The 12,381-nt window shown below is 35.1% G+C and overlaps 1 protein-coding gene across 7 annotated transcripts in view; it reads left to right on the forward strand.

The window, feature by feature from the left end:
- The window catches only part of CCDC102B (coiled-coil domain containing 102B), a 187,644-nt gene extending 176,067 nt beyond the window's left edge, over positions 1-11,577 (forward strand). For all 7 annotated transcript variants that reach the window (XM_045085204.1, XM_045085207.1, XM_045085205.1 and 4 more), the window contains one exon: positions 11,094-11,577. In XM_045085204.1, coding sequence (XP_044941139.1) covers positions 11,094-11,132 — 39 coding nt within the window. In that variant the 3' untranslated portion in view covers positions 11,133-11,577. The remainder of the gene's footprint in view (positions 1-11,093) is intronic.
- Positions 11,578-12,381: the final 804 nt, after the last annotated feature.

Raw genomic sequence — 12,381 nt, forward strand, 5'->3', positions numbered from 1 at the left:
TCCTGGAAAACATTTACATCTTGTTTCTATTCCTGCCATTAAAGTACCTATAGTGTCTTAATGCACAATTCTGTTATTTCACTCAATCTCTTTAACAGTGAATTAAAAGTGAGTTTGATAAGTTCATATTTTTAAATTATATAAGTAGTTCATACTCATAGGACCTCTAACACCTACATGGCCGGAAAACGTGAATCCCATATCACTTTTCCTTATTCTTTGCTATCAGAGGAATCGATTGCAAATGCAAGATTAAATCACATTAGAATTCCGTGATTTGGCAGTACGGATCTCTGAAGTGAAATATTATAGTCAGTAATCATAATTCCCATTATATGTGTTCAGAAACCAGCCATAATAGTGTATTTGGTTCTGACATATACAACTGATAAATCTGTTTTTGTGCAGATTTCTACTTGTGAAAGTACAGAATTATTTCAATTATGAAACAAGTTTTTTGATCATCAAAATACCTGCTTGCGTTTGACTCACTTGAACAGAACAAGCCTTTATATTGTACTCTGTGTCTGGTCACTGCTGTAGAAGCTGACTGATATGAAGATTAATGAATCATTATCCCTGCCCAGCCTGGGCTTAAAGTCTATATAGGGAGATAAACACATAAATTGTTATCAGTAGTATAACATGTTGATTGATAATAAAGTAAAATGGGAATACAGAGGAAGCAGTTCATTCTAGTTCATTTTGATTCCTATCTAGTTACATCAAAATGTTCTACTGTAAAGCATGTCAGTTAGGAAATATGAGGGCTGACTGGGGACTGTTTGGAACTGACATATATATATATATATATATATATAGTCAGTTGGCTTGTCTGGTTGTCAGGGCACAGAGTCCAGACCTGGGCTCTTTGGGACAAGTGTAGTTCTTCATCTTAGGAATAGACAGAACTTGGAAACTCAAGATTCCGGAAGGTCTAACCAAACCAACAGGTATGTTCATCAGTTAGAAAACTCTTCCTTAAATATATATTATCTTGATGAGCAGGAAGAGGTGTTGATTATTCTTGTGCTCTTCATTAAGAATTCAGACTCACTACTTGGACCAAAATAATTACTTAGCACAGAGCAGCTGTAGGTCGGAATCCTTGGTGCCTCCGAGATCCCCTCCGGGATCAAGATTTAAATGTCCCCAAATGCCGGATGAACCAAGCTGCATATAAAACACACCCAAGTCCAGAGAATACTATAGATTCTATTATAACATGAAGTCAAATCGTAATTTTAACATTATTTTGATAAAAACTAATTTACATGTATATAAATTAGGCATTTAAGTATCATGTAAAGGTACCCTGTGTACATAGGTATGTGATTACCATGTAGAAGCAGCATATATCTATGTGAATATAATTTCTATATATAAGTGACACTGGAAATAGGTGCTGACATGTAACAAAACAGTAACCAGTCAATTATCACTCTCTGAAAGAGTTGTAAAGTCTTATTATGTTATCTTTATATCTGATCACATTTAACGAGTGTCTGTGACAGACACAAAATTGCCTGCTTTTCACAGAAATCACCAAATCAATATATTGTGTTAATTTCTTGAACTTTAACATTCTCACTGTTCAATGAAATTTTTTTATAAATTCTTACTTATACAAGAGGGGAAGAATTTCACATATATATTTGAAATATACAGTGCTATATTTTGCATTCATTTTTGCATTTTTTTGGCCTTAGTATTATAGGAAATAAATTTTTAAAGAAAGTATCTTTTCATTTTAAATGGCACTGTTGGGGCACCTGGGTGGGTCAGTGGGTTAAGTGTCGACTTTTGGCTCAGGTCATGATCTTGGGGTCCTGGGATAGAGCCCCACATTGGGCTCCCTGCACACTCTGCTTCTCTGCCTGCCCTCGCCCTATACACACTCTCTCATTCTCACAAATAAGTAAAAATCTTAAAAAAAAAATAAGTTGCACTGTTAATTTAAGGACAAAGATTCTCCTTAATACAAATGATCTCATCACATGAATGAACCTCCATCTTGTGGTTGTTTTTATGTCCCATGTTGAGGCTCTGTGCACATCAATCTTTTATTTTAACTAAATAAACCCAGCAGTGCACCGGAACTTTTTAATGAATAGACTGGAAACTTACTGATCAGTAGAACATTTGAGAGGTGGGACTGTGCCTAGGAGAGACACAGACAGAAAGAAGTATCAAGACGACTGGTAAATCACATGATTCAGAAAAGCACATCTTCACCCGGGCTTGGTGAATGAAAAAGAAGCTTGAAGGACTTCAAGAATTCTAATCTCTTCAGAGCTTTCACTTCCACCTCCCCTCCTCCCTTTCCTTCCAGGGACTTTTAGGAGGACAGAGAGAAGAGGGAAGGAGAAGACAAATGAGGGACAGAGAAGGGGAAAGTGGTGTGTGTCCACTCTAAAGTGAGAAGACATAACAAAATAACCAAAATGGAAACAAACACATATAAGCTAATATTTATCAAACTATGTCCTGATTTTGCTATAATAGAGAAAAGTAGAATTGTAATTCCCAATCATTTTCCTAAATATGATCTGTAAATGCTGATTTATTTTATTTACTTTATTGAAGTGAGGCTGATTTTTTACTTGGAAAGCCTCAATTCTGTTGATATGCAATATATGTATTCTCCATGCCAAATAATACTTCTTAAAGTGAAAAGTTATTGGAAAAAGTGGTCAGTATTCTCCTGGGTAAAGCCCCATAAACCAGTCAACATACCTCCCATGAAGCTTTTTGGAGGCTTGTTTTCTTAAATCATTCTGGCAACTAAATCCCTTCCTTCAGGTCACACTCTGGGTCATTTTCAGAAAGTTAATGTGACAGAGTGGTAATTGATGTGTCTCAGGAAAATGATGAATTAATCTAAGAGTGGAAAGGCCATCAAAGTCAATTCCTAATGAATTTACTTTTCTGATGGTGTCTATTCCTTGAGTTGGAATGACATTTATTTTATTTAGTAACTTTACCCTCAGAAATATTTTATTTTCATTCAGAGGTTTAGCAAGCAAATCTATGGATTTGTTAACTTTTCCTCATTCACAATTTCTCTTTTGAAACCCCCTTTGCTCATAATATTATTCAATAATTTAAGAATAAAAATATCCTTAAAATGTTATAAAATAATAATTTAAATACAGAATAACATAATTTGATGTTATTAGATAGGGCCATTTCATGTTTTTCTTTAACTATTCATACATAACTTTGCTTCCTGAGCTACATTAGAAATTTTAATTTTTAATATAGTGATTAGTAAAACAGTATATTACTATAGAGACTTTTGGATATATGGAAATTTTTAACCCTTTCATAGGTGGAATATATTTTATATATAAAAATGAAAATAATTCACTTTGAAAAATGTCTTCTTTGTCCAAAACATTAAGCTACATTGGCTGTATCTTATGAATTGATAATTTAGTTATTTCATAAAACTTAGAAACACATCCATGATTTCGTGTACATTTTAACAAAAGTCAGTGGGATTGTGTGGTTGAGCAGAACAATGTTCTTTTCCCCAAGAATTTCTGAAGTTACCAGAGATAGATTCTTAAGTACTGTTTATGAATGTCATAAGGAGGTATCTACTGGAAGTTCCCACTGGATTGGAATAAATCAATATACTACACATTAGGGTGACATTTTCTCTAATATGATATGACTGCCCTCACTCACCCTTAAATACACACAGGCATGCGGCACACGTACAACAAACGGATTTTTATAAATAAACTCTAAAATAGGAGTTTTATTTTTTCTTTCTGTTTTGTGATTCTCCCCTGGGGAATAGGCACACAGAGGATTTTGTATATATGAAACCTTGTTTCTAGGAATATATTATCAGTGGGTGGGATTTCACTTTTTCTTATAAGCAAAATGCTGTCATAGCTTATTAAATTAAAATTATGAATAGTAAATCCCAACCCCTACTGCAGTGTTCAGCATACCTTTTAAATGTGCTATCAAATAAATAAGTACATTTATGTTCCATTTTCATTATTTAAATTTCATTGTATATTTTGATTTATCTTTAATTCTTTTATTTTCCTTTTTATTCTATGTTAGAGGGCAGTGAGGTCTATAAGGTTGTTGGAGGCTTATAATATCCTTCAAAATCTCTTTCCTGTATGTTAGATCAATGATATTTTATCCGATAGCCAATTAAAACCAAGATGCAAATTTTAACACTTAGGTCACTTATATTTTGCAGATTTAGAACTTCATGAAATTTTATAGTATAAATTGTGAAATTCAGATATGAAATTATGTCATTTTGTGTTTGATATGTCTAGTGGACTACTAATAATCCACTATATTATTACAAAGTGATTGGCAGTTCACATAACTGTTATCGGTGGATTTATATTAGCTTGATTTAAAGCACTGATAAAAAATAATATTTAGTTTCTTATTTAAAATGGCAAAACACTATGGCTATAATACTTCTTTTTTATTTTTTTCGATGTGTTTTTTTTTTTATTTTTTATTTTTCCCCAGCGTAACAGTATTCATTGTTTTTGCACCACACCCAGTGCTCCATGCAATCGGTGCCTTCTCCAATACCCACCACCTGGTTCCCCCAACCTCCCACCCACCCGCCCCTTCAAAACCCTCAGATTGTTTTTCAGAGTCCATAGTCTCTAATGGTTCACCTCCCCTTCCAATTTCCCTCAACTCCTTCTCCTGTCCATCTCCCCTTGTCCTCCATGCTATTTGTTATGCTTTACAAATAAGTGAAACCATATGATAATTGACTCTTTAAATCTTAAGCTAAAGTTCAAATTAAAAATAAAACTGGAAGATGAGGGAAAAACCCATAGGTCTGAGACATTCACTATTTTGTCTTTCTTTTCCTTTTCCTTTTTCTTAAAGTGAAATTACATTACATAAAATTAAACATTTTAAAGTGAATAACCTAGTGGCATTCAGTACATTCAAGATGTTGTACAACGACTGTCTCTAACTGATGCCAGAGCATTTTCATCATCCCCAAGGGAAACTCCATAAGCATCACATAGCAGCTGCCCAACCCTCGCTCCTCTGAACCTCCAGCAAGCTCAAGTCTGCTCTCTGTCTAGCTGGATTTACCTGTTCTGGATATTTCATATGAACAGGATCATACAACCTGTAATTTTCTGTGTCTGGCTTCTTTAACTTACATATGGAGTGTTCAAGGTTCGTGTGTACCTCAGTACTTCATTTTCCTTTTGGTTTCATAGTATTTAATTCTGTGTTTATTCAACAATTTGTTCACTCATTTATGTGCCAGTGGACACCTAGGTTATTTTCATCATTTGACTTTTCCAAATGTATGTGCTATTATAAACATACAGGTACATGCATTAATTTGAATACCTTCTTTCATTTATTTTAGGTACATAACTAGGAATAAAATTTTAGGGTCATATCATAGTTCTATAATTTAATGTTTGAAGGAGCCAATGAGTTTTTCCTCCAGTGGCTGAACTGTTATATTCCTATCACAATGTATAAGAGTTCCTAGCTCCTCATAGCACTTGTTCTTTTTTGTTTTTTGATTTGTGTTTTTAAAACTATACTCATCCTACTGAGTTTATAGTGTGGTACCTTATGGTGGTTTTGATTCGCATTTCCCTCATGACTAATGATTTTTAAAAATCCTTCTTTTTTGGAGAAATGTCTATTCAAGCTCTTTGCCCCCCACCTCCCTTTATAACAAGATTTTATTTATTTACTTATTTGATACAGAGAGAGAGAGAGAGAGAGAGCGCCAAAGGGAATACAAGCAGGGGGAGTGGGAGGAGAAGCAGACTCCCCACTGAGCAGGGAGCCCGACGATGCGGGGCTCCATCCCAGGGTCCTGGGATCATGACCTCAGCGAAGGCAGCGGCTTAATGACTGAGCCACACAGGCATTCCTCTCCCCACCCTTTTTAAAAGATTTTATATATTTATTTGACAGAGAGAGAGAGAGAGAGATCACAAATAGGCAAAGAAGCAGGCTAGAGAGAAGAGGAAGCGGGCTCACCGGCTGAGCAGAGAGCCCGATGCGGGACTCGATCCCAGGACCCTGAGATCATGACCTGAGCCAAAGGCAGAGGCTTAACCCACTGAGCCACCCACGTGCCCCTACCCCTTTAAAAAAAAAAAAAAATGAAGTTGTTTGCCTTTCTGTTGCTGAGTTGTAAGAGTTCTTTATGTATTCTGAATATTAAGTCTTATCAGATATTTGATTTCCCAGCATTTTCTACCATTCAGTTGTCTTTTCACTTTCTTGGGAATGTCTTCTGATGTATACAGTTTTTAATTTTGATAAAATCCAGCATATCTATTTTTGTTGTTGTTGATTGTTCTTTTAAAGTTTCATTTCTGCTAAATCCAAGGTCGTGAAGATTTAACTCCTATGTTTTCTTCTAAGGCTTTAATGTTTAACCTGTTATATTTAAGTCATTGACCTCTTTTGAGTTAATTTATACACATACAGTGTAAGTTAGGAATCTAACTTCATTATTTTACATATGGCTACCCAGTTGCTTCAGCACCATTTGTTGAAGAGACTTTTATATTTCTCCAATTCAGCAGTCCTGGTACCTTTGTCGCAAATCAGTAGTTTCCAGATGTACGGGGTTATTTCTGGAGGTTCAGTTTCATTCCATTGGTCCACATGGTTATCATTATGCCAGTACCACATTGTTTCAATTACTGCCCCTTTGCAATAAATTTTGAAATCAAGAAATATGACTCCTCTAACCTTCTTCTTTTTCATTATCATTTTGGATATTTGGAGCCAATTAAAATTCCATATGAATTTGAAGATCCAGCTTTTCCATTTTTGCAAAAAAAAAAAAAGAAGAAGAAGAAGAAGAAGCAGTAGCACTTTGGATAGGGATTTCATTGAATCTGTGGATGACTTTTGGGAATACTGAGAACTGCTGGATGTGTATGTCCCTCCAGAGTTCATATGTTGAAACCATATTGCAAAGGTGATGGTATTTGGAGGTGGTGTTTGGGGAGGTGCGTAGGTCTGACAGCAGAGCTCTCATGAATGCAATTAGTGGATTTCTGAGAGACTCCAAAGAGCATCCACATTACTACTCAGTGAAAGTGGTAACCGCCAAATGTGTGATTCAGCAAATCTGTAACAAGAAAATGGAACCAGAGGTTAGAGAATGAAAGAATAAAATTCTTACCCTGGTCCGCGCTCAGTATTTTTGCCAAATAATACTCTGTGCTTTAGTTTTCTCATTTTTTAAGAAGAAAGTCTGGAATAAATAGCTGAGATTCTGCCGGCACCAAAATTCCATTATCCTATTACGTTTTCCAAAATTTGGCTACTGGGTTTAAATAAAATCACTAATTTGGGTTCATGAGGACGATGTAATATTTCTTTAGAATTTCAGTTTATTTTCACTAAAATAGCTGTTGGCTCCCGATACAGCTTAGTGTACTCTTTCCACTTGCTGGATTTATTTATTTTTAATTCATGCAGTTAAATTTAATATGGTTGTTGACATAATTGAGAGAATTTTCATTTTGTATTTCTCTGCTACTGCCCATCACTTTCTGTTCCCCTATCATTTTATTTTGCTTAATTTAATGGTATTTAGATCCCTACAGCATTTGGCAGGCTTTCTAATTCTCTCTAAATTCTAGGAAAACAGACAAAAAGAAACATCAGTATATCAGTAACTAACAACAATCATCTCTTTGCTTTTTAACAACTTTAATTTCATTTTCCATTACATAGTTCCATGTGTGTGTGTGTGTGTGTGTGTGTGCATGTGTGTGAACGTAGTTCTAGTTTAGTGTAACATGAGTCAAGAAAGAATAATTACTTCTGTGCTGATGTTATTTAATAAGGTCTGTATTTTATACTTTCCATTACTAAACAGAGAATTTTGCTGTTGATAAAAAACAAAAAAACCCACACACTTAAAAAAAAAAAAAAAAAAAAAAAAAAAAAAAAAAAAACAAAAACATACCAAATGTGTAAAACAAGGCTATTCAATCACTTGGTACTTGGCCTTTTTTGTAGCGCTGTATCCGGGATGAGATGGGCCACTCCTCCTCCTTTCTGCAAGTGTTTTCATTTCTGTTGAGAAAAAAATAACTAAATAAAATGAAGACCATGTGACTTGTTTAAAAAAAAAAAAAAGAAGAAGAAGAAGAATTACAAATCACATTCATATTTCAGTCAGCTCCTTTTCTAGCATTCTGAAATCGTGTCATTCTGGGTCTATTCAGCATAATTCACATGGTAGAAGGAATTTTAAAGTGAATTCGATGTTCTTATCTCCTGGAGCCATGTTTCCTGAATTTGGATTATGGTCCTGCGGTACCAAATAGGGTGTTTCTGAAAACAAAAATTCTAAATTAATAGGCATGTAACTTGGGAAGTAGGAATGTGTGTGTGTGTGTGTGTGTATTGTAAGTATTTTATTTTAAAAGTAGTTAGATGTCCATTCAGTGATGAATGGTTAAGGAAAATGTCATATATATACAAAATGAAATATTACTCAGCCATAAAAAGAATGAAATCTTACCATTTGCAATGATATGGAAGGAGCTAGAAAGTATGACGCTAAGTGTAATAAATCAGCCACAGAAAGATAAATACCATATGATTTCACTCATATGTGGAATTTAAGAAACAAAACAAATGAGAAAGGGGAAAGAAAAGATAGAGAAAAGAGAGAGGCAAATTAAGAAACGGGTCCTTAACTACGGAGAACCAACTGATGGTCTCCGAGAGGAGGTGGGGGAGGGGCGGCTGGAGCGGGATGGGGGTAGGGAGGGCACTTGGGATGAGCTCGGGCTGGTAGAAGGAAGTGCGGAGTCACTGTACAGTACACCTAAAACTAATATTACAGTGTATGTTAACTAACTAGAACTTGAAAACATTTTAAAAAATTATTTTCACAGCCAAAAAATAAGTAAAAATAAGATGTTGATAGGTTTAGCCACACTCCTTACCCCCTCCCCGAAAAGTATCTAGATGACTTTTATGTCCACTAGAACTTGGAAAACCATAAGTTCAACACACAAGTGTTTTCAAAGTGTATTACAATGCCCTTCATAACTGTAAATGACTAGGTTATTTCTGATTTGGCATTATCAAAGAGTCTGTGTGTGTGTGTGTGTGTGTGTGTGTGTGTGTGAGTCTTCAGTGAATATGGTAAATATCTTTCATTAGTGACAATTTCAAATTACTTTCAAGGATGTTTTATATACTTCATAGTTAATTTACATAAACATCCCAAATGAAATTTATTTTCCAATCTACTGCACTAATGCCTGAAAATCTGGTTCTCTGTGCTGGAGGCAAATTGGTGGCTGTTTTGGTGGCATGCCCTTGACAACATGGGGAAAGAGCCGGGAAATGTGAGAGGTCTGCTGTGCCAAGGTGAAGCAGGTGTGGGGGAACAGTAGCATATGGAGAAATAATTAGCTGGCTGAGTCTGTATTACAAGAATAATTTTACCTTAAGCCAGTTAAAATTAATTATCCTACCTTAAGCCAGATAGAATTAATTCAATTTCTCCCAAAGAAACTGTTTATTTGGCTCGATTTGGGCGGACATAGCTGGAATGTTTTTTAACCGTATTAATGAGCATTTCATAATTAGAACTATGTCCTTTGGCTCTGTATACAAATAGCAAAAAAGAAAATTTGGATTTACGAAATTTTAAAACCCAAATATGTCCTTTTCTCCAGATAATTATCTGAGTTTTAATGTTTTCTGGTCTTTATATTTGAATGAGTCACTGCCAATTGGCTTAACTTGTACCATATGAGGAATGCCTTGTTCATTCTGTTTATTAGATTTGTCTATCCACTTTTTGCTTATTACCATGTAATCCATTTTAAGATAAAATTCATTTGTTTTTATTTTAAATGATTGTAAAGGAAGGATCAGCATTTTTTTTCAAAACTAGGTATAAAGGTTTTCAGTTTTTCTGTGATGAGGCAATATGAATTTTCAAATGCTGCTATTTATCCCATTAATTATTTCACATGTGTTTGTGATATATACTTTTCAAAGAAGAGAAGAAGAATATTAACACATAATTTTATAAAAGATAAGGTATCTCATCTATTATTTGTAAAAGAAATCATTTAAAATCAAGTGACATCTACTCTTTCTTTTGTTATTGATTAATTCAACAAACATTTGCTGAAATCAGAATTTGGCTGTAGGTATCCAAAAACAGATAAATAACAGAAATGTAAATAATACAAGGAATCTGATGATTTGGGACTTGGGGATAAGCTCCATGTTGGACGTACACGAATGACCCCTGGTTCACCACCACAGAATAGGCCTAACTAGAGAATGGGTTCCTTAGAAAAGGTATCAGGAAGAGACAGAGTTCCATGACATCTTTTCTTTCATCCCTGTCCCCAAGGTTACTCTACCTTAGCTACAAGATGGGGATAGAAGGCACCTAATGACTGGACTTGGCTGCTCTATAATTTCCTGTTACCTCTCTTCCCTACTGAGATCAGCCCAAATTCAGACCTTGCTTGAGCATATTTATTTTCCAGCATCTAGAGCTTATCTGGAGCTCTAGCTGTAAGAGATTCAAGAAAATGTAGGTGTTTAGAATCCAAGAGGGAGAACTAGAAGAACTCTGGCATAGATGTTGAAATAGCCAATCTATATTTCAGGCACACACACACAGTGTTGTGGATAGTGAATGTAAGGGTGGCAAGACACACAACGTAACAGCTGTCCTCATGAAACCTACAGTCAAATCAAATCATCAACGAAGAAGTCTATAATGGTGACTGAGTTAAATGCTGAAAATCAGTAGATTTAGGTTATATTGCTTCTTCCTGGGAAATGACCAATCAGAATGAGATCAGAAAGGAGAAACGAGTTCATTACCTGGAGGGGCCTGGTATAAGAACATTCCATACCCAGTGAATAAGTGCAGGGGCTTATTTGCTTTGGGTAAAATTGGAGGGAAACAAATGAAATCTACTAGTTTTCTGAGATTCTTCTAAGTATGTGGGGTAGAGGAGAAGAATGGCTTTGGAAACTTGGGAGAAAGCTGAGATTCTGAGGCTCTAAAATCTGTCTCTATTGTCTCACAGGTCCCTTGCTTGGTGATGGAGCTCCAAGGACTGATCTGAAGACTGCCGGTGAGCGAAGGGAGGAAGAATGGTAGCAAAAGTCCACATGCTGTGGAAAGGGTGGGGAAGGCACAAAAAAAGAAGTCATGGGATCTCCTAAATTGACTCTTAAGTACTCCCTTCACGGGATCTGGGGCTATACTTAGTTTGTGTAGCTAAAAGAATTGTCATGTCATGACCTGTACTAGTTGCTTTATCCTTAGATCCTGTTGTTCGTCTCTGACCAAATTTTTGCACTGAAATTAAAGTACCTTTCTGTGTTGTTTTATGGACTTCATCCATCAATTCAGATTATCCTTGGTGTACACTAATGATGTAGCTTAGTTTCTTTAATGATTAAGCCTGTACCAAATTGTTATTTTGGAAGTTTTCTGTTAGCATCTGCAGCAAAATTTTGTTGATTACTTAAAAGTATTATCTAAGAATGGCTACAATTTGTTCTCTACCTTTATGTCTTTTTATTCCAAACATTGTACGCTATCATCAGTGTTCACCTCACCATAGAAATAGAGTTATTTTTATTGGGATACAACCTGAAAATAAATCTCATCTTCAAGTAGAATATGGAGAGTACGATACTTATGTAGAATATGTCCCACCATTTTATTTGCCATATGCATACTATAGAATTTATATATATATAGATACATAATATATATTACATCTATAGCTATTTTATATATATATATATATATATATATATAAAACATCCCCCCATTACATACACAGACATGCAGAGCTACATATACATAAGAAAAGTATAACAATGTGGTAGGACAAATATTGATAACTCCAAGAGGATAAAGATAATCAATTAGGATAATGATCTGGTGATCTCAAATCTGAGATCAGATGATATAAAATACACACTTAAATATTTTATAAAGGCAAAACATGAAAGTAAATGTGTTGGAGATTCAACATCCATTCTGTCTCATTAGTGGGTGGATGTCATTTGGGGAACCCTAACGTGTATTCACCTGGCTTCTACTTAACATGCATTGTTTTTTCTCTAGGATCACCTCCACCCCCAAATTTCAGGCCACATCCTTTGGTTAAGGTTAATACCACCTCTACCTTCAGGTTGGGTAGGCGATTCATGTTTATCTAATGAAAACATTTAAGTTTTCTGGACACACATGCTAGTATGGGCAGGTAACCACATCAGAGACAATGAAATGTAATGAAGCTTAGATTTCTTAAACAGATGCATTTTCTTGCTGCTAAAATTAAACCTAAGGAAATAAAG

The sequence above is a fragment of the Mustela putorius genome, unplaced genomic scaffold (assembly GCF_011764305.1).
Source record: "Mustela putorius furo isolate JIRA1106 unplaced genomic scaffold, ASM1176430v1.1 tig00000835_pilon_pilon_pilon, whole genome shotgun sequence".
NCBI lineage: Eukaryota > Metazoa > Chordata > Mammalia > Carnivora > Mustelidae > Mustela > Mustela putorius.